This window comes from Aquila chrysaetos, chromosome 6, assembly GCF_900496995.4.
Source record: "Aquila chrysaetos chrysaetos chromosome 6, bAquChr1.4, whole genome shotgun sequence".
In the NCBI taxonomy this organism is placed as follows: domain Eukaryota; kingdom Metazoa; phylum Chordata; class Aves; order Accipitriformes; family Accipitridae; genus Aquila; species Aquila chrysaetos.
This window is the reverse complement of record NC_044009.1, coordinates 2,848,579-2,871,671: the sequence shown is the minus strand read 5'-3', so window position 1 is coordinate 2,871,671 and position 23,093 is coordinate 2,848,579. Positions and strand designations below refer to the sequence as shown.

At 47.7% G+C, this 23,093-nt stretch overlaps 1 protein-coding gene across 2 annotated transcripts in view; it reads right to left on the bottom strand.

Annotated features, from left to right (window-relative positions):
* Positions 1 to 21,914, bottom strand: part of LOC115342724 (Golgi integral membrane protein 4-like) — a 41,573-nt gene extending 19,659 nt beyond the window's left edge. The window contains exons 1-6 of one of the 2 annotated variants that reach the window (XM_030017504.2): positions 21,374 to 21,914; positions 13,262 to 13,336; positions 11,936 to 11,985; positions 10,203 to 10,256; positions 5,908 to 6,058; positions 2,097 to 2,179 (exon numbers count right to left, since the gene is read on the bottom strand). In XM_030017504.2, the coding sequence (XP_029873364.1) occupies positions 2,097 to 2,179; positions 5,908 to 6,058; positions 10,203 to 10,256; positions 11,936 to 11,985; positions 13,262 to 13,336; positions 21,374 to 21,560 (600 nt within the window). In that variant the 5' untranslated portion in view covers positions 21,561 to 21,914. The remainder of the gene's footprint in view (positions 1 to 2,096; positions 2,180 to 5,907; positions 6,059 to 10,202; positions 10,257 to 11,935; positions 11,986 to 13,261; positions 13,337 to 21,373) is intronic. The other variant, XM_030017503.2, reaches the window with a different exon arrangement.
* Positions 21,915 to 23,093: the final 1,179 nt, after the last annotated feature.

The window sequence follows — 23,093 nt, the reverse complement described above, 5'->3', positions numbered from 1 at the left end:
AAGAAATGACAGCGAGCTGTTTCTTGCAAACTACTTTTCCCGTTGGTCACAACACTGAAGGGGCCAAAAGTTAAGACTGGCTGCACAAAAACTGCCACCCTGTTTTCCAGTCTGCAAGTGCTTGACTTTGTAGCCTCAGCCATCTCTAGCCAAGTTTTTTTTTAATTTCAGAGTATGTGCTAGTTTGCACACTTGAACTGCTGATTGCTTTCTCTAATGCATCACAGTTAGTCGAATAGCATTTTAAGGGTACTCCGCTGAAGAGTAATTCAGGACTGGTCCCACATGGCGTGCCAGATGCAAACGCACTCAGCATTGACCCAGCAAGACAAAAGTAGAAATATGTAACAACAAGCAGAGCACCTTTGCTCAACTGATATTGACCCAAGCTGTCAATGGCAGAGGCCTGTATGAGATTGGGAGCTGACTGGATCTCTTATGTTGCTTGAGAACAAGCTACAGAGCAGTGACATTGGCAGCTACTTCAAAAGTTTGGTCAGGAGGCCTAAAAATGAAGGCTGAGATCCATTTTGATAGCAGGAGGTGTGAATGTAGGCTTGCCAGGGGCACTCGAGAAGCTTGTAATCACACGCTGTTTCAATTTCTTGGTATGGGCTTGCTGGACTGACCCCTACGGAGACTAGAAGTCTTTGTTTAGTTTCCAGCAAGTACACTGCGGGCAGTATCACTGCAGGCAGTATCACTGCAGAGAATCCTACCAGTCTGCCTTAGCCACGTGGAGGAGCAGAGTAAAAAAGCCATTCAGTGGTAAGTCATGATTATGAAGGCAGGCAAGTCAAATACACTGACTGTCCACCTGAGACCCCTCAAACCACATCTGACATGAGCCAAAGAGCTCTGAAATGACAGCTGCCTGCAATGTCAGTAACCTGGGCTTCCTGCCTGGAGCAACCAGTTATCTGTGAAGTTTGCAATGCCCTAGAGCCACTTGGTGCCTGCTATTTTGCAGGGCAGATCAGGTCAGAACTTAAGAGCAATCCTGTAGAAGTCAAAACCCACTACCCCCCCCCCCCCCCCCCCCCCCGCCTAGTTCAAGCTCAGCATCCAGTTCAGGGTAAGAATCAGTTGTCAACAGCACCTAGCCACGGCTAGCTCCTTGCTTCTGGGCTTATCCTATAATTCAAGGGAGTGCTTGACAGAAGACTGTTAATTAACAACAGAAAAGGCTAATTTAGACTGCAACCTGACTTTTAAAGTGTACTTCCAGAGCTGCTTGTGTCTTGGCTCAGGCCAAGAGTCTCAGACACACACTGTAGAGACATTAAGTCCTCCCACTTCTCCCAGCATACGCTGCTTCCTCCCTTCTCCCAAGTCATCTGGGAGCTCCCAGCTTCAGCTGGGTGAGCAGTATTCTGTGAGGTCAGGACTTCCAGCACGCTGAAGAGCCTCACACCATCTCCATAGCATGAGCACAACACCATATCAACAAAACTTTCTTCTTCCCTGCATAAAAGTGCTTTTCTGCCCCTCTAGTCTTAAGCCAACACCACTTGCACATCTGCCCCAGCCTCTGAAAGCATCGCTCCAACACTTATTACTGAACACTAACTTCTTTTTTACATAGCTCCTTCCAAAATTTGATAGGTCTCCCTCTCTACTAAGGCGTCACAGGGAGATGCAGAAAGGGACCTTTGTGCCAGGGTTGTTGAGTGTCTAGCTGTAGTCTCAGCAAGCTAGGCAAGGCACCTCTACCTTGCTATTTCTGCAATTAATTTTATAGGCATAAACAGAGACAATTCATCATCATTTAGGGTGGAAGTATTTGAGACATAGATAAATGACAGGAGGCATTCCATGGTTGGGAATATGCTGGTTCATGCTCACTTGACCCACAGTGTCTTGTGTAGCATACGTGTATTTTCAGCTACTGGGACAGATTTCAGGCTGGAGAATTTTACCTGTACGGAATGCATCTATACTACCAGCGCCTACCAGCACTGTTTTAGGCAACTGACCACACTGGAATGCAGCTGATAATAAATAATAAATAATAAATTTAGAGAATATTTGATGGTGCACCCAGACCCCAGCGAAAGATTGTCCTGTGCAGCCACAGACACCCCCTTGTTGATTACCTGGGCATTAAGGAGCTGAGAGTGAACTTCCTGATGGGCCTTCCGAAGAAGCTTGCTCTCTTCTCTGAGTTTAAAGACTGTATCTGCAAGAGAAGAAGAGATTTGCTCAAGAGGGCTATTTTCGTTACCATAAATTCCTCTTGACCTCATCGATCTCTCCGAGCCCAGGAATTACAGTGGAGCACTAGCTAGGGACTAGCCAAACACACTGACAAACCTGAATCATCATTCCTTTCAGCACTCATGAGTCCTGACCATCCAAGGAACTTTCTCCTCTCCAGAGTGTCTCTGCTAACTATTGCTATCAGGGTCAGGCTCTTGCTGTGCTTGCTATCAGAGCAAGATATTTGTTTCTTCATTTCCCTTACCCATTGCAGCTGAATAGCAGGGAAAGCAGCAAGCAGTGGTCACTGCCCCTACCTGTGGTAACTGGAAGGTTGAGAAACAACTACAGGAGAGGTCTGTCAGGTCTCCTGAACCCACAGCAGATCCAGTAAGGAGGTTCCCTCCTACTGCATAGGGAAGCTGCCTCTTGAAAGGATGGTACAAACAAAAAAACCCACAACCCACTTACAGAAAGCAATCACAGGACAACTTGGTCCTCAGGCACATTTATTCCTATGCTGTTAAGTAGCAAGCTTGTGCCTTGCAGCCCCCAGGTTGGGCTCCTTTCAAGCTCTTCGCACATTCCTAAGTACTTCAGTGACAAGACACACAATGCACTTATGTTTCACTGCCTTGAATATAATTGTGTATCCTCCAATAAAACAAAAGACTGTCAAAAAAAGTCAGCCTTTTTTTGGATCTTGAAGCTCCTTTAAAACATCACTAGAATTGCATGCGCTGGGACTTCTCTACAAACATAGTTGCACCTGCCAGGACAAGGATGGGAATTTTCCCCTAACAGGATGGTCACTTTGCTGTAGGCTGAATTGCATGCAAGATTTCAGCTCAACGTTATAGATATTTCTGATTACAGTGGTATATCTTTTTTTATAACATTCATCCCTGGGACAGGACATTTAGGCAGTTAGGCCAGGCTAGGTGACAGCTAGCACAAGATCGCTAGTGCTAAGACCTCTGACTACAATACAGACATTCCCCCAGGCCTTCAAGAGAACCAAAGGCATCTCAAGCGTGGGAGAGACGTGTCCAAAAGAATCCTGCAGTTTCACTGAGCCAATACCTCAGTAACATCTAGGTTTTCAAAGCATATTCAGAAACTGGAAATCAAAACCTTCACACCATTGTATGTCCTTCCTCTACCACCAGCATGGCAGACATGAAATCCTGGTCCCAATGACCTAATCAGGAGTTTTACCACTGGTGTCAATGGGAAGAAAATCTCAGCTGTAACTAAAGGGTCCTTATCTCCAACAGAAGCTCAAAGATCAAAACTATCACTCTGCCTTCAGAGCAGACTGCCAGTGTGTGATGAGAAAAAAAATGGAGAGTACAGAATTAGCGTGGGGGAGCACAGCAGAGGACAGGCTGTGCTGGGGGTGTGAAATACAGCATAAATAGACTGCAGTTCCTATAAAGCAGAGGAGAAATTAGTTCATACTGCAGCAGGAGAGGGCCTGGAGTAGAGGGAGGAGGCAAACAGGATTAAACAGGCCCCAGTTAACAAGACCAGGAAGCTTCAGCTATCTGAGCATATACTCATGACACATTAACCAGCATTCAAAAACCACTTCCAGAAGAAGGGATTTCAGGAACAGAGCACAGATACCCCAACCATTGGGTCACACGGAACAGCTGCATCGTCCCCAGATCCCAGCACATTCTGCATGTAGATAGCTATGCCGCCAACCTGAGAGCTGCCCCAAAGCTGTAAAGCAACCAGGACCACCAAAGAGGAGCTACCAAACCCAGCTCCACCTGTGAAAGCAATCCCTTATACTTCCCAGTGGGGTCCTGCTTTCCTCCAGCATCCCTGGCGTGAGGGTTTCATTTTTGCAATTGAATCTAGCAAAACTCCCTCCGTTCCATTTTAACAGCCCTCAGCATGTCCACTGCTCAGATACATCTTCTATTCTCTATTATACTCACTGACAGAGGCTCATCTTCCAACACACGCCTCCTGAGGGCACATTATATATAGAAAGTACTGGTGGAACATAAGGAAAGAAAATAAGACATTAGCAATGCTCCCTGTCTTTGCCACCTCTCATGAGACTGTCTTGCTCTTTTGTATGGCATGGTTACCAATACTTAAGGGAAGATTTACTAGCCAGCTTTGAGCTTAAAGCACAGGAGAGAGACAGCACCAAGTGAACAGTAGCCTGGGAAGATGGACAGAGAATATTAATATCTCAGCCTTAAGCTGACCTTCCTGACTAGATTCCCTGTTTGAATTGTTTTTCTGATCGTTATTCTCCTTCCTCTGGCAGAATTTGTTTTCTTACTTCATTGGGGGTGGCATATTTCAAGAAGAGAAACAAATAAATATTTAGGTTTCACTTGCTTGTGCTCAATTCCCCCCTTCTAACCCAGGAGTGCTCATCAGATACTAGGGCTTTGTTGATCAGAGAAAAAAAACCCAAACAAAACATCAGTAGATTTCACTCTCCCAGACCTAATCCAAGTAAGAACAGATGTGAACCTTAAAAGCCCCACAATCTAATTAAACAGCAGACTAAATAGAAACTACTCTTTGGGAATTAAGGGGATCAGCATTCTCTGCAATACTTGCATTATTAAATTTATTTTATAAACCTACACCATTAATTACAAAAAGTATGTTTAATTTGCTCCCAAGCTTAAATGTTAGCATTTACAGGATTCTAGTAGTATAGAAACTGGCTTCCATTGTCAAAAGTGTACAGAGAAGTGGAAAATACATATTGAAATAGATGAGATACCTAAATGTCACAATGTTTTATCTGCCACAAAAAGCATCTCCACTAACTCACACACCAGAGAAAGGATAGAGTAAGGCAGTATTACCTGATGGATGAACCTGTTGTTTCTGCCCCAGCCTACTGTGGAACCACAGGCATGTACCTCTACCTTAGCCTCATGCCTTTTACTTTTGGATTATCTTACTCATTTTGAGCGTGACGTCCTTGGTACATGGACTGTTTCACAGTCTGAATACAATCAGCATCTGGCACAATAATTTGTTATCTTACCTGGCTCTACACAAATAAGCTAAGTAGCAGCTGCAGTAAGAGCAAGCAGCCATCAAAAGTCAATTAGGCTTTTAAAATAATGCCACAAAAGTGCTGGTGTTGACAGAAGCCAGGGATGCCCCACGCAGTATAACAGTGCAGGGGTCTCTGAACCCCAGAGAACTCAAAGTATGGTTAAACCCGAAGTCACACAGTCTCCCGTGGGGCTATTAAAAAAAAAAAAAACAAAAAAACAAAAAAGGAAGTTCCCCTCCTCTGTGACCCTACACTGACCATGCAATTGCAGCCTGATCAATGCATTTGCAGAGCCCAAGCAGCCAGAGGCTTTTGTGGTGTGTTTTCCTACCCAAAACCACCACCTGTGAGCCCCAATAGCTTCCCTTGCATGGGGAAGCTGCTTGGTAGCCTGCTCTGCATCTCTCACCTCCCCTCAATGAAATCTCAGGACACCTGGCCAGTTTTAACACTGCCCTTGTTCCCGCACCACCACCCTGAGGTAGGACAATGCTCCAACTGAGGTATAGAAGGGCTAAGGCACTACACACAGTCACACAGAAACATTCCTACAGTATTTGCAGACCTTTTGGGGGCCTGTAGAAGAAACACTGTCCTCTCCTGAATTCAGTTCTTCAGTCCTTTCTCTGCCTGGTGTTTTCTCAGCTCTCCATCACACTCACCCTGCAAGTTTGTGACTTCACTGTCCTTCTCCTGCTGCAGCTGGGCATATTTCTGGCTATGGGTCTCCAGTGTCTTACGATGTTCCAGTTTCAAGCTGTTGTGCTGCAGCTGCAGGTCAAGCAGCTGCTTCTTGACATCTTCATGTTGGTTCTGAATATGAAAAGAAGTCACAAAGAGTCAGTACGAGGAGAAGAACAGTAATTTAGCTATTGCCAAGTGCTATTCGAGTGCCTCTGTTTAATAAGTTGCTTGGGGAGGCAGAAAAGATGTTCGTTCCTCCAATAAGGTAGCTAGAAATCCCAGATATGATAAAATACTCTTTGTGTTCAGTGGCTCAGGAGGAATGTGACATGCCAGTGAAACTCTGCTTTGTGAAGCAGTTTGGGAGGTCTCCTTGGAAGCCACTAAACTGGAAGCAGAACGTAGCAGCAAGTCCACTCCTGCCTGAAAAAGAGATGGAGACTCTGGGACACAGCCAAGAACTACTACCACTCCTTCCCAACTTCCCTGCACACCCTGCTCCGAGAGCAACGCAGGCTATAATACTTGCTGATATCAAACCAAACGCCTGTGGAACACTGCACAAATCCAAGGTCCCTTCCGGAGCCCCAGACACGCTGAAGGACATTACCTGCAAGGATAGCTTCCACGGCGCACGTAGCATCAGTCTGCACATTGCTTTACAGAAGTAGTTCACCTTTAAGTAGGGCTAAGGTCTAATTCCCATTGTCTTTGCGTGCAGGTATTGCTAGTCACGTAGGACACACAGACACCTAAACACTCGGGTAGTTCTCTCTGCTTCATTTGCTTCCCCATAGCCTGGCTGTTCTCCCACCCGCCACTCCAAGCTGCTAGAACAGGAGGGAGACCTTTTGCAAGGACACCACATCTTCTCACATAGTGAGACTAGAGAGAACCCACATTCCCCATACGAACATGGGACTCACAGGCATAAAATGCCAGGATAGCAAGAGGCTCTCACGAGACCACAGGCTATTTCGAGCAGGCCAAGAATTCATCAGATAGAAGTGGGTTGAAGAGCTGTTCTCTTCTCCCCTCCCCTCTTGCAGAGGCCAAGAACAAAACATTCTGAGACATCCTTTTGCTCAGACCCATTGAACCAGAATTCACCTCCTTTTTTGTTCCCATGGTAACCTATAGAGTCCTTCCACATTCAGTTTGTCAACACCAATTATGCATGCAGATTGATTGGCTCACAGGTGAACCCTGGCCCTTCCATACAATAGCTCCTCAGGACTCAGGCAGCAATTTCAATCAGCCTTCCTGTAAACACATCTTTTTTTAAAAACCCAAACCTCTAAATGCTATCGATGACTGCATTTATCCCCAGTAAAACAAAGCATCTGTGGCCCAGGCATTCCCCCCTGAAGCAATTATCCTCCATTAAAAGGAAAGAAATAACTGTGCTCCAAATATACATGCAATGTAGAGGAAAAAGCTGTTGGTACGGAGGGGTCCCAGGGACAGAACAAAGAGGAGAGACAAGGATGTCAGGTTAATCACATCACAAGATTAGGAGGGAAAATAAAGAGAATAAAAGATTCCTGCTTTGGCTTTCAAAGACATTAGGTACTTACAGTTCTCATAAGAGCCACCAGCAAAAAGCACTGCAGAGGAACCACATCCCTAAAATAATTTTGATACTAAACACCTCGGAAGCCACCAACATTAGCAAGTGAGAATTGATTTTAACAAGAAACTCTAAGCAATTCAAGGAATTGTAAGTCCTCATCAGCTCAGGTCAATTAATTTCTAGCCCATATTCTGTCTGGCAGGTGATGTACGTAATGTGTGTCCCCAGACTGCTCACAGTCAGGGAGAGAATATTCATCCTTTGATAACAGCAGGAAGCAGAAGAGAGAGAGATAAGTGCCTTGACCAAGGTCACACAAAGCACCTGAGGCCCGGTCCAGCTCATGAAGCACACAGAGCATCCTCACTCAGCTATTTTCTAAGGATGGCTGTGACCAACATATGCAAACCTCCAGAGGAATCTAAAGATGCTGTTTTATTGTAGTTGCAGGACAGGAGGTCTGGAACATGCTACATATGATTATATTTCAGAAAAAGCAACTTAACTGTAAGCAGAGTGTTTTTGAGCCAGTCAGTTCTACCAAAGCTAGCTATGCTGACAGCCCCAAGAAAACCAGGAACCTCTCATGTCCAGAGCTGCCCGTCTGACTGTAATGTCATTCCTTTCTCTACCTCATAGATATATCATTTTACTCAGTCAAGCAGAAACTGCAAGACACAGCACACGAGCGTTGTGCAAATCATGTACAAATGCAGCTGGGGGTGAGGGCATACAGAGAGGCCACGCTGTCACGACATTTCACTCTGTGCCACTACCCATCGTGCCCAACACCGCAATATGGGGGAAATCATATCATTCGGGAAGTCAGCTAATCTTTCAAAAATCAGGAGTCCTTCAACTCAGCTGCATGACTTCAGGCCAGCAAGTCCTCTCATCCCACCTTCCCTTTGCTATTCAGACAACACATAGTGCCCAAGATGCATCAGCTATGCGGTAGCTCTATCTCACTGAGGTCTCAGGGGAAATGGGCAGGTGGGGGGGGGCAGGCAAAGAGAAAGACGAAAATAAGAGTACCTCAAAACCACAGATTTCTGCCATGATTTAGAAAGCAGCTTTGTAGATAGCATTGTACAAAATGGAATCAGTAACTAGATGCTTAGCCCACAAGCAAAGGAAGGGCACACCTCATTGCAAGTTTCCAGGTTCCAGCAGTTTCAGGAAGTCCATGTCAAAAATCTTTTGTTCAAAGCCACCCGCCTCCTTGCCTGCCTATTCATGAATGCTAGGATGCATTCTGCAGAATGATGTTAACAAAAAATTTTAATCTCCGCTCAAGAGGACAAAAGGAATTGTAAGATGAAGCCTGGCCCCAGCAGGAATCCAGACACAGGCAACTACCGCAGCTGGTATTTTTGGACAAAGTCAAGCCCCTTGACCCTTGGAGCCTGGTGTGCCAGCTGCAGATGTTTATCAGACATAGATGACTTCAATACATACCAGAACGACAGCAGTGGCCAGAAACTCCAAAGCCAGATATGCTGATGGGGCTTCATGGAAGTCTTTGGTCATATTTGGGACCTCCAGCTTAGCAGAGTTAGTTGCTTCTGTTCAGCATTACACGTCTACTTCCTAGGTAATGATATTGCTGGCAGCAATCTTTCTCCTGAGGAAGATGCTACCAGTGGGAAGCATTTATCATCTGTGCTCCAGTAACAGAAGTGTTACTCACAGTCTCATAACTAGCTAGAATTGAGTTGCATACTGCTTTTTCAGGGTGGGGGGGGGCTGAAATCTACCACTCTGCAGTCCCAAGGGCTGGCCTGTCTTTCAGCAGCTGTAAATGTAGTTAAAAAAACAGATGATTTTTCCCCCCCCCCAATAAAAGGAAGCAAGAGAAAGGGAGCCAGGATGAAATGCTCTCACTGTCCCCTTGAGACAAGCAAACCAGAGCATTCTGCTCAGATTGCAGTTGCTATGAAGAGGAACGTTACTATTGAGAAGCGTTCCCAGAATCCACAGTGCTAGATAATACCCAAGAGACAGAACTGTACTTCCCTTTTCCCGAAGTCTGAATCCAAAAGCCAGGCAGCTGGAGGTCCAACTCTGCTCAGGAAATATAACCCAGCAATGCTACGGGTTGCTGGAACCTAGCCCTCTTTCTACATCCCAGAATTAAATTACCATTTCACTGCCAATGCTCTAACTAAAAACATTTAAAAACCACCATCACGAGCCACAGTTGCATTGCTCTAACAAAAGCAAACTTTAACATCAAGATATGCTTCAGGTAGAGCATGCGATAAGCTACAGAATGCTGTAAGCCGCCCCCCTCTGAGCCTCTTACATGGACTGGAATACATTGTATTAGCCCAAAGGGCAAGCTACAATGAATAGACCCATTTTCACACTAAAAGACCCAGAAAAGAACACGGTGAACAACAGAACTCCTGTGCGATAAAGTGCACAAAGACTACCATTGAAATGAGGTATAGGTGAAGGCTGTAATCTGATGCAAAGCCCAACAGAATAAATAGGAAACTCCCATGAACCTGAATAGTCAGGAAGGAATGTAGATCAACACCACTGTGTGGTCTCCTCCCTCTGTGCTGGCAGTAGCTGCGTGAAACCCTTGGTCTCTCCTAGGCATCTCCGGCAAGCGAAAGCACCAACTCTCCATCCAGGGAGCATTCTTTAACACGCAGCAGATGGTGAGTACGTGAAACCAGACTCCTCCCTTACCTTCAGTATCTTGTGCTGGGAACTGAGGGCCCCGTATCTGTTCATAGAATCTTGCTGGAAAGAAAAAGATTCAACAGTGCCATTAGATCCCAGAAAAACTTAATGCAGGGAGAAACACACACACGAGCACCTGCCCAGCCACTGCACCAACAACAAGTTCCCGCTGCCCCTTCACACACACAGGCACACGCACGGTGACTGGGAACAAGCCTACCAAGGTGGTGACCAGCAGAACATGCAGCCTGAACCTGGCTGGAAAAGAACCCCTTCAAAACAACCTAGCCACCAGCTAATTAATTGCACTCTCTTGATTCACATTCAGAGTAGTTTTCCCCAGTCTTCTGTTGTTTTTCTAGGACAGGCCCAGTGCTGAAAGGGCTTTGCACAGTAAACCCCCCCTGCTAAAGCAGGCTGAGCACTCTTTGCAGCAGCTGAGGGGGAGGCAGACAGCACCAGAACTAAGGCTTTCACCTACGTGCACAAATTGCACCATTTAACAAAAAAATTAATCACTAAGCAATTGAGTAAGCCTAAAGCAAACTCCTGTAACTAGGTACAGCTACCAAACTAAGCTCAACTGACACAAACCAGCAGCAAAGAGGGATTTACATGTGTGCACAGAAGGCTCTGTACCAGTTTAACAAATCTGCTTACACCTTGTTAAGGGTCACGGTCTTCCCCGTTGTCCACAAGGTACCATTCTTCACTGTAGCACCAGCATCTCAACGCAGCAGGCGTGAAAGCCACCAGCCACCCGTGCTCAAAGGCTAAGTCCCCACAGCAGTAGTGGCACCTGAGAGGGAACATGCTGCAGCGTCTCCCATTACATGCAGTTTTACTAGTATCTGCTGGGATCTCTGCTTGGGTAGCTTAAAGCAACGTGGCTGAGACGCTAAGCAGCACCACGGAAGTGCAAACTAACCGCCATGCAGAGATTTCCACTACAACCCACAATTTAACTTACACGATAAATACTCAATATGGTATGAAATATTACCCGCAAATGAGCACAAACTGCAAGGGAGCTGCCCAGCCATGGAGTATTCAGATATTCATCCATGAGTTTCTTTCTGTAACAGGATGACATTCACCCACAGATAAGCAGGCTAAAAGCAATTCCTCTTTTCTAGCATCTCATCAACAGATGCTCTGAGAAAGGAATAAAACCAGCCTTATAACTTCAAGTGAACAGGACAGACTGTAACCCAGGGATGCATTTCTTCCTAACGCTCACTGAAAAGTCCTTCTTTTCCCTGCCGATTGAGAAGTCCACAGGCTAGTGGAAATGATTTGACAGTCCCCGGAGACAGAAAACAATGGATATGCTTTCCCCAACAACACCATGGTCTTTCTTCTCCATGTTCCCTGTGGTGTGCCCTGCATTCAATTTCCCCAGGACTCTTCTGTACCATGAAACGGCAACTCCCTTTTCAGACTGCAGCACAGGACTCCCTGCTACACCGGGAGCTGACAATGAAGTCATCTACTCTGCGATCACACATGGGAGAATAGGCAGAATGGCTCTAGCACAACAGTCTTTCCCTAAAATGAAATAAATCCTTACACGCCAACAGCCTTGCAAGGTGGAGTCAGCCAAAGTTCATCTTGCACCATACACACTCATAAGTCTTTCATGCCTTCCAGACAGCAGCACTGGCCTCATTGACTGTGCTGGTACTGGAAAAATCTTTACCATTATTACACACACACTCTGAGGAATAAACCATACCTACCTTCTCCTTATTGAGAGCTTCCTGAGCTTCTAACTTATACACTAAAAAATCTAGAAATGGAAGAAGAGAAGACAATTTAATGAGCTGGAATTTAACAAGGATCTGCTTTATATTTTGCTGGGGGAGGGAAGATGGGAATCAGCCCCTTGCTGAGCAAAAGGCTGCAACTCCACAAGCTGGAATGCAGATGCTGCTAGGAGACTCTACGCAATGCTCTCAGAAGGATGGTGGTATTTTCCATGAGAGCTGTCCACCCATCTAATCTGGCCCAAATGTCCTTCCTTTCCCATTCTATAGGCAAGTGCATTGGTGACTTCCTACTTCAGCACACAAACAGCTACATTTTGATGTCACTGAAGCCGTGTAAGGATTTGGGGTGCTCTGAAATGAGAGATGACTCTGGAAAAGAGAAATCAAAGCTTCCATGAGACCAAAAGGAACTTATCTGCTGATCTCATGTGCGCCACCTTCTTAAAACGGGAGGGTCCCATGACGAGATAACGTTTATTAGGATGCTTCATTTTCTCAGTCAGTCCCCACCAAATAAATGAAAGAGGCAGAAATGCATTTTCTCCCTTAGCTATGTAGCCACATTGCTACAGCCAAACCTGGATGCTGTCTGTCAGCATTTCCAGAAACACAGTGCATGTAGGGGTAAGGAATAATGATGTTACTCCACATACCAGTTTTGAAGTTAAAAACCAAGCTATTAAGTTGCCAACAACAATCAGGTGCAAAGGGGTCTGACATCCAAGCACACTACTCCACTGAAAGGTACCTGAGCTAATCCATTAGCTTTCTCCTTCCTGTTGTATTTCATGGTCTTAAAATATCCTGCAGGTATCTACTTTTGTACATCAACTTTAAAGGATCTAATCAGTCTGTATTGTCCATGTAGTGGACACGGAGTGCAGTGATGCTAATATTATTAAGCACTTGTAGAGCTCAGCATCTTCAGATCGCCTTTATAAGAAAGTTTATGTATTTCCAGGAAAAAGCATGGTCTAGTGCCAGGTTTAGCTATCACTTAAAGTGCTCAAGCACCACCTCATGGGTACTGTTACTCACAGATCAGACTGAGAACATATGTAGGAATATGAGAGAACAGAACCCACCTCCCAGCACCTTTTGCCCATGGGCATTGGACAAGTCAGTTAACTATTCTCTAAGTACAAACCAGGGATGAGTCTCACCTGAGGGACATTCAGTAACATCCACACGTGGCCCTGAAGGCAGAAAACACTCGGGGTACAACACACACATCTCCCCACAGGACAGCTGGAGGCCTGGCTGGCCACCACTATGCCATCCATGCAAGAGACTCACCTTCCTTCGTCTTCTTGTGTTCCCCTCGCTCCTTCTGCAAGGATCGTTCTAGCCGGGATCTGTGCTCATACACAACTACGGAAGCAGAAAGAGGCAAAGCATGAGATAAACCCTGAAATTTCGTCCCACGTATTCTTTCCCCTAAAACAGGCTTCTCGCAGGTCATGAAACCAGGGGCACAAGCGGACCTTAAATTCTGCCATGGACTGGGCCAGAAAGTGCCCAAGAGAGCAGACTTGGGCAAAAAAGCCTTTCCTGTTTTCAATGGCCTGCATCACCCTGGGTTTCTGGGCTTAAGCATACAGTAGTTCACACGTAAAATCCAGACCAAGCAAATCAACAGTCCTGAAATACATGCAGATATCCAATGTCCTAAACAATGAAAGCGTCAGGTCCAGCTACAAGCAGTTTGCACTTTGTCAACTGTGAAAAGATAAGGTCTAGAGCAGGGTGGGACAGCTGGACTAGAGACAATGGATATTCCTGATGTGACACACCAGTCTGTCATCCTGTGAGTATTTGCACTCAGGTTTTGCTTTGGAGTCTACGCTGCAAAGCCCAAGAGCTGGCTTTAGTGGCCAGTGGCTAAACTGTATATTTGAGGGCCAAGCCCACTACCAGGCTCAAGGTAGCCAGAGCCCTCCGGGTCATCTGTTCTGTAAAAGCATCAGCAGCATGCGGGAGAGACATTTTCTCCCCTTCCACAACCCAACCATTAGCTGGCCCTCAGGCCACTAAGGAAAAGTGAGCCAAGCAGCTCGCTCTCCCATTACACACAAAAAAGCATCTGTACTCTGCACAGGAGCCGAGAAGGGAGAGGGATGAGGCTGCTTCAGGGATGAGGCTGCTTCATACAGCAGCCACATGACAAATGAAAGTGCCAGAGAAGCTTCTTGATGGATGGCAATTTTAATCCACTCTGATGTCTGAATGCTAACCAAGAGCTTTCCCTGAGTCACAGCACTCAGCTGCAATAAGGCTCCTCCATCCCTTCTGCACAGAGACTGCCACCATGCCACAATGGCACTGGGCAGCAATTCGGGGGGCGGGAGGGCAATGAAAGAAACTTGCCTCCAGAGCCAGTATCTTTGGGGGCAAATCGTGCCACGATGAGCACTCTCCAGGAGAATGAACAAAGCGGGATGATATTTGCATGCATAAAACAGCGCTAACCCATTCCTTGCAAGTCTGACACCTCTGTAGCCCCTGAAGGAAAACAAACAAAAACCCAAAGAAAACCACTTTTTTTGCTGCCCCACCCATCTCTCCCCAGGCAGGGAATTCAAGTCACCCAGTTCTTCAGAACTCCACAGAACCCACAGCCTCCCTATGCCTCACCTCCTCCTTCTGCATTGCAAAATGGCAACTATTCTTACATTTTTACGCTGTGTCTTCCTCACAGCAGGTCTCCTAATTACACTAAGCGCATGGAAGACTGTAATTTCACCAGGCAGCAAAGCACTGCTGCCATGACCGTTCTTCAAGAGCTTTTTAATCAAAGTTGGGCATTCAAGGGATGCATTCCTCACCCTTATGAGCCACATCCCCCTGCAACTTTATGCAGGGCAGACCTGAGAGTACAGTCTAATTTTATCCAGCCTCTTAAAAAGCCTGGTCCACTATTGCATATTTCTCTTCTGTTAGATCACAACAAATCCAAGTCTGGTGGCTTTATCAGGACCCTCACAATGACTGTTGTTTTTCTTCCCACCTGGAAATGCCCTTCCCGCACCGAAAAAGAACCTCCATATGGTTTAACTCCATGCTTTTTAAGCCAAGCTCATGACATTGGCTAGGTCCAAGCTTGGGATTTTTGCGATACTTTGGTTTACCAGCAGTGGATCTGTTAATATTTACAGTGATCTCCAGCAACAGCTGAGTGCCTGAGCGAATCATGGGAAAAAGAAGCAGCGATACATGAAGCCAGGCATGGTAAAGTGTTGAATCCTAAGGGGTTTGCCAATTGTAGCACAACTGCTTCCTAAGCCTTCTGGGGGCACTAGCCCAGCTAGCCAGGTAGGCAACCAGCCTAGATACTGAGGGTAGCTGGAGCTGAGGCTCCCGCTTCAAGACACAAACTGAATCCAAACATCTCCGTATCCCTTTGTCCCCCCTGGAGCAACTTCAGTGCCTCCAGGCAGTGACTTTTCCTATACTGAAATGCAGGCTTCAGCAGGACAAGACAGACAAGTTGGCTTTTCCTGGACTAGACTGGTTTTAGACACTGCAGGTACAAGGACTATGTTTTAGGGTCTGCCAGCCTGGGCTCATCATGTGCCAGCTCTGTCCCACCCCAGATTGAGGAGCCATTCCCCAGGCATACATTCGGATCCAAGCTCTCTGCCCTGACCCACCTAATTCCCTCTGTCACTTCTGAACTCCCTCAGGGAGCAGGAAGGACCAGTGTCCTAGGTCAGGAATTCCTATTGTCACCAGCCACGCTATCTCCTTCCTTCTCTTTGTTACCTTCCCTGGTTAACAAAGGCAGACATCCCAATGGCGAAGATGCTTCCCCTGGGCTGGGCCACTTCATTAATATTTTCCTCTGGAGTGAGGAAACTACCATATTCTCCAAACCATTACAGCAGAAATATTTGTTTTCCCTCTGGGAGGACTTTTTCCCCCGCTGAGCACATTGGTAAGCAGCAAGCCCATCACTGCAGCTGTCCAAGTGTCTACTTCATGACAGCTTTATTTTTAGAAACACTTTTCCCACCAGACTACTCAGATATCACCCTGAGGGCTTCCCCAGCCCAGCTAAGCACACAAGAGGCTGCGGGTGCTTCTTCACTACATGCTAAAAAGCCTTGTTCAACGAAATTGTCATCTTGAGAACATCAGCCACTTCCCAAAAGATTTGCGAGCTTTGGGCACTCATGCTTCTGCCACGAGCATCTCGCTTTCTTGCAGTCTCATCTAGCGGAGCACCTGAGGACAAGTCTTTGATGCGATGGGAACCTCACACCAGCAATGAAAAGTCATGGCTGCTGGACTATTAGGGATGCCGAGCAATTCACAGGCTTTACCATGCCCTTTCAGGTACTCTGAGCTTCCAGTCTGCGTTTGCCTCAGTGGTTCTGGGCTTGGAGGAATTCCCCACGTTGGAGTTTCTCCTGTAGGCATTTCATTTTGTTTACTAGTAACCTGAGTATACTGAAAGAAAACAGAATCTATGACCAGGGTTAGAAACTCAGCCCACACAGGCAGGTCACCCACCTCTCCAGGTCCCTGCAGCTGAAGAATCCAGGGCAACGGAGGCAGCGACCAGCCCCACTGACAGCACAGTTCTGCTCCATCACCCAGAACAGCAAAGTGCACCGGGTACCACAGGAGGCAAGTTGAACAGCTACAGCCTCACTCCAAAAAGCCAAGCGCTCTCAGCACAGGAGCTGGCAAGTAAATAACTATTTTGTGTAGAAAAAGTCTGCTTAGATGACCCCAAGTTACCAGGTGCTATTGATCTCACATAGTAAATGGGAAACTAAAGCACAGGAAAGCATCAATAGCAATAGGCTTGCGCTAACACCCATAACCACAAACCCTAATGCAAGCACCACAAAGCAGATGAGTCTTCACGAACAGCTCCGTATCATAGACTGCTTATTCAGAAATTTAAGACAAAATCCAGCTCTCTCAACACTTTTTTTAATAAGGAAGATAAGCTGAAGTAAGCTCCAGTGACTAGACAAAAAAGTTGTAATCTCTCCTGCCATTCCTCCAGGTCTCCAGAGCCCAGAAAAGGTGGGTTCAGCTTTACACAAAGGAGCAAGTGCTGCATAAAGTAGTCTCTCTACTGATCTTTGAGGTGGAATGCAGCAACAACTTAGCAGACCAAAATGGCACAGTATAGCTTCAGAGGACAGGAAGCCAGGAAGTCTTTAACAATTTGCAACTACAAGAGAGAATGGAGGGTGGTCAGTGTCTAAATCCAGGCTGGAATTCAGCCAGAAATCAGCACTAAAGCACTGTCACCTGCTGCCAAATGAGCTAAAATGCAGAACTTGAACTGCTGAAACAATGAAATCCCTTCCAGTGCCTTGCCTTTGGGAAAGAACAGGTCAGGCCTTCCACAGACTCATTCTCATTTTAATGGACCACAGGAAACAGGGTGATTGTGTGAAGGGGTTGCCTGGCATACCCCAGAGTACCAAGATAAACATCTGCCAGGAAGAGTTTAAGAGATCCATACAGGGAGAGTGATTCCAGTCTTGCCAACAGTCCCAGGTTTTACTCTCCTCCTGTTCAAGTGGTTTCATTTTACCCTGCCTGGGAAAGCCACGAGTGCACGCTAGCTCCCTGCTTTCATGGAGCAAGGCAGCAGGAGCATCAAATTTGCTGCTCTGGTTCTGCAAAAACTACACACGTTGCATAGTTCATTAGGCCATTTCTATGCCAATAAGCACATACTGTGGAAAGAGTCGTCATACTGCCCGTGGCTCACAGCTCCAAGCAGCTCTCAGCACACAGAGATCAACACTAACTTCCAGACTGTACCATGCTCCTTCCCCTCTCATCACCCAGAAAAAGCTTTCTTCTCTGTTGCTCTCCTTTTTAGGGGCATCAGATACTCCTGCCAGTCTCCATCCAGTCACATCACAACTAATCGCCCATGGCACCAGTCACTCAGGCTCAAGAATCAGCCAGAGCAAGAGGAGCAGAACAAAAGCCAGACTCATCATACCCCGTCTCCGATCCAGAGAGATGGCAAAGGAAAGGCAGATTGGGTAAAAGACACCCGATGGTGAGGACAGGAGTGCTGCATTCTCATGCTGAGCAGCTGTGCAAAGGCAGCCTGTTGCAAGAGAAAATTCCTCCGTCCCAGACACCAGTTTGATGTGCCATTGTCAGGCCACATCAGGAATGTCAGACAAGTGGATGGTACTATAAACGCACCCTTTGTTTCCCATCTGTTCCAAGAGTGTTGTTAGTGAACTCACCAAAATAAAATCTCTCTGGTTTCACTCAGAACCTCCAGGCAGCAGCATGCTCATACATATACAGGCACACACCTACGGAAAATGGGAGGTGGCAAAGCAACACTCCACTTAAAGCCACCTGCTACATAACTCAGCATGGCACGTGTATGGGGTGGGGGCCGAGACAGAACAGATTCATCTGAAGTGCACGCCAGGTCACAGCTTGCCAGACTGCGTCTCTAATCCCCTCTGAGCCTCCTGACACAGCACCAGAGTCCCCCAAATCACAGCCCGCAAGGGAGAGCCCAGTATTTGGCGCGGTGTCTTCATGCACCTTCAGACATACCTCCAAGCCCACGCAGCAGAAACAGAAGAGATGGAGGGACAGAAAAGCCAAGCAGATTTTCCTCCTGGATTCCAGCTGGGCCACAATACGGAAAGAGGGTCTACTGGGTCACAGCAAATGGCTACCTCTGCGGCGGCAGCAGCAAGAGCTGGCCGGGACAAGGGGAACTAACCACCAGGCAAGAGGTTGGACAAGGTCACACACACAACAATACCTCCCTTTCTTCTTCTCACACAATGTGTTTTACCCTACAGCAAAGTCAGCAGCTGCTTTGCTCTTATTTTAAAAGAGTAGATGAGATCCGTTTCCCTGCAGGCAGCCAGTACCCCCTGTACCATGTGCAGTTCCCAGCCCTCCCAGCACACGGAACAGGCAGTGCTGGTTTCAAGACAGCTTTGCTCCCTCCTCCACTCGCTTTTCCTTTTCATTCAACTCTTCGCCCAGCCCTACACTTTCAAGCTTTATTTACAGAGGCTACCAGAAGCACTGACCATATATTGTACTTGGATATAAGAAGGGTAGGAAATACTTGACAGCTGAAAGGACACACCTGAAGCACTGAACAGTACTAAATCCCACCTCAGCGTAACACATCCTCCTTTTGTAGAGCTGGAAGGACAGAAATCAGATGCAGAAGACACGGCAATTGAAGTCATTCAACAAGCCGGCAGAGGGGCAGGGATAGAGCCCAGACTCCCAACTCTCCGGTGTCCAGCACCAAAGCACCGCAGGGAGCAGCGCTGGAAGACGACAGCAGGAGAGCCACGGCCGTCCGTGCAAGATACCCCTGCACTTTAAGACTTCCATGAACATGGCTCCCATCTGCCAATCGCTAGGCTTCTCCCACCAGCCAAATCCAAAAAGAAGCTTTGCCTTTGTTAAAATTGTTGGACGAGTAAGTGTCTTCTCAAAATAAAAAGGGTATCCATGGCAACAACTGTATTTAGGCATGGGAGGACTGACAGAGGGTTAGAAACCCCAGCAACAGGCTACAGCTCTGCTATTCAAACATATTTGGGTGGAAAAACTATTATGAGCCCATCTCAGTTGTTTGCTTGAGCCTGCTGTTCCCCAAACTGGGGTTCCCTGAGGCTACCACTGTCATCTTATTCTCTGAAGAACCAGCCCCTCTCTCCAAGAGAAGCAAGAGATACTGACACACCAGAAAGGAATGTGGGCTCTCTTCTGCCCTGCTGATCTTTACATCTCAGAAACACAGGATGCAGGTGGAAATCTCTGTCGCTGGGACTGTACAATACATTAGGAACCGTAGCTGTTTCACTGCCTTGCGATAGAGTAAGAAGAAATGGAAACAAAACATAGTAGCAGTGAACCTATACACACACTAGATCTATTCACAAGATTGTTTTTTTAAAGCATGTTTCCTTGAGAGACAAACAAAACACATACACCAGGCTCTGCTTTCCCAGTTTACAAGTTGAAATACACAGCCCTGAGCACAAGCAGCCTATGTACAACGTTACATTTGCATCACAACACTGCACGCAAAAACACCGGAAAAGATTTAACCCTAAAAGGCACATATGTTGGAGTCACAGATCTGCAGAATTCCCCAGCAATACAGGCTATAGAAACAACGTCACTGGATATGTCAACAGAGCTCATAACGGATACCCCGTATTTGATTTTAGCCTGAGGAAGAGCTCTCGATGTAAACAGTATAATCTAAACCCACTTGTTAGAAGAGGACGTGTTAAATGAATCTCTTGACCTTGAGTCTAGAACCACAGGCAAACAATATTTGGTCCACATAAAATTCATTCTGTGGGCACTCCAGAACCAACCCGTCCCCCAGCGCTACACACACAACTGCTGGCTACCAAAGAGTGGATTCCCACCAAACCTCTCTACAGGGAGCTCAGCAAATCCCTCTAAAGACTCCAAATCTAGTGACAGGTGCTGGAAACACAGCTTTGGCAGATGCAGTAAGGCTAGAATGATAGACTAGACAAAGAAGATAAGAGTTCTGCAATGGAGTAATGTGTTCTCAGCCTTCCTTACCGAGATCTCGCCATAGGCTAAATGTCATTCTCCCACAGTTTGACATTTATGTAAGGAGGACAAATGAGGGGGAAAAGGGGCAGGAGGAATATACATATTATGCTTGTCTTCCCATCTTCTGGCAGCTCTTGCCAAAGGAACCAAGTGCTGGTCAGCAGGCTCAGAAAAACCAATTCTTCCTCCTCCTCCCCCCATTTTAGGGAGCTCTCCGCCGCAGCATCAATCAGACCCAAACAAGCTGGCAAGACTTTTCTAGTCACAGATCAATCTCTTGAGAAGATGATAGGTTTGTTGCCTTGCAAAGGCAACGGGCAGTAGACAGTATGACGACAAACTTTACTAAAGGACCCTTTGCCTCTCTATTCACTTTCCGGACAGACGCTCCTGCAGGCTGGAGAGTGGTTCCACATCTCGGAGCCTGCCCAACCAGCCTCCGTAAGTCCTGTTTGCATTTTTTACTGCTTCGCATTTAGAATGACATAGGACTAGTCTTTACGGCCAAAGGGAACTACAGGGAGAAGAAATGGAATAGATGTGACGCAGCTGAACTCACCAATCCAGCACACTCCGTTCCCCTCGCTGCTGTGAGCAGCAATTCAGATTCAAGGCTATTCTAATTCTAGACAGCAACGAGGAGGGGGGGGGGGGGGGGGGGAGAAAATAAGCGACAACATCTTCTTAGAGCTCTTTAAAGCCAAAAGCTGAACCTCGCTCCGCAAAGGCACCCCGCTTGTGGCTGGGCTGTGCGGCAAAAACACCAGCAGGTAATACTGGGAGAGAGGGAAGTTGAGCGTGTGTGCGCACACACGGACAGAGCAGGTCACTCACCTTGGAGCTGGGCAGACAGCGCTTCCTGCTGCTGTTTGTATTTCTGGGCCAGGGCTTCAGCGTTCCGCACCTTTTGCTGCAAGTGGTTGTACATGAAAACTCCCGAGCCCAAACATGCCACAGTCACCAGGCAAAAGCCGGTCTGCAGAAGCCCCTTCTGCCTCCTCGAACACATGCCAGTCCCCATGATGGGGCCGAAGCAAAACGATGTGGCACTCTGCCTCTCCGGGCGTTGCTAAAGCATCGGATTCTCTCCCCCCCCCCCAACAGCCCCTTTCCTCCGCAAATTCGCAGATCCCTCTGCAAGACGCGATCAAAGTCTCGCCTCCTCTCCTTTCCAGCCCTCAGAGAAGCCGAAGACACTCCAGCAACGTTTTATTCCTCGTCGCCCATCGCCGAGAAGCGCAGCACGACCCCCGTGTCCCAGAGGAAGAGCCGAGGGGCCGGCAGCTCCATCCCGCAGCCGCAAACCGCTCCGGGGGACCGGCCCGGCGCACGGCTCGATGCGGGTCGCCTGGGCGGAGGGCGAGGGGAACCGGCGGAGGGGAGAGACGAGGACGACGAGGAGGAGGAGGAGGAGGAGGAGGAGGAGGAAAACTTTTGCTTCCCATGTGCTGCAGTGGAGGGCGGGGGGGGGGGGGGAAGGGGTACGGCCGCCTTTGGCTCTTCCCACCTCCCTCTCTGGAGCACCGACCGGAAAAAATAAGCCGGCGGGACGAGAAGCCCCTCTTCCCCCTCCTCCGGCTTCCCCCGCCGGCAACCCAAAGGAAGCGGCGGTACCGGAGCCGGGAAACGGGCCAGGAAACCGGCGGCGGCATCCGGGCTGCGGCGGCGAGTCCGCCCTCCGCGGCGGGAGGGGGGAACCGGAGCCCCGGGGGACCGGAGCTGCCGTCCGGGGGGATTTCCCCGAAGGGAAGCCGCTGCCCCCGCTGCCCAAGCCCAAGCCCGACACGGGGCGAGAGCCCGGGGGCAGCCGGCCCCTGCCCGCATCGTCCCGGGGCTGGCTGGTGTAAGGGCTGGCTGGTGTAAGGGCTGGCTTTCATCCCACCCCACCACCTTCCTCCGCTGCCTGCTGACCCCGGGCAGGGTGTCGGGGCCAAGCAGAGTTAGCGTTGCCGTCCGTCTGTCCGTCCGTCCGTCTGTCCGTCCAGCCCTTCCAAGCAGACTTGAGCCACCAACATCTCCCACGCGTTGGGTTTCCCCTCCTTTTTGTAAACTAGCTGACAAACCCCCAGCCTCTGCTGCTGGTACCTGTTGCTAACAGGAGAGGGATGAGGGATGCCTGCATTAATTAACAAGGAGGACACCTTCAGATGCTTTCTTTAAAACCTTAAGGTTTTTAAGAGCAGCAGTGTCTTCTCAGGAAAATGTGAGCTGATAAAGATGTGAGGACAGTATATAAAGAAGGGCGTAAGATGAGTTTGGGTTTTACAAGGTGTGCTAGGTAGCTTAGCATCTCCTAAGCAGCTGCCCTTAATCTGGGCAGCTCTTTTCTGACAGAGCCCAACTTGTGTTATCCAGGTATGCGATGCACCGCTGTGTTGTTAGCAGAAAACAGGAACAGGAGAGAACAGTCCTACTTCCCCATCCCTGGAAACACTCAAGGTCAGGTAGGACGGGGCTCTGAGCAACCTGATCTAGCTGAAGATGTCCCTGCTTATTGTAAGGGGGGGATGGACTAGATGACCTTGAAAGGTCCTTTCCAACCCAAACTATTCTA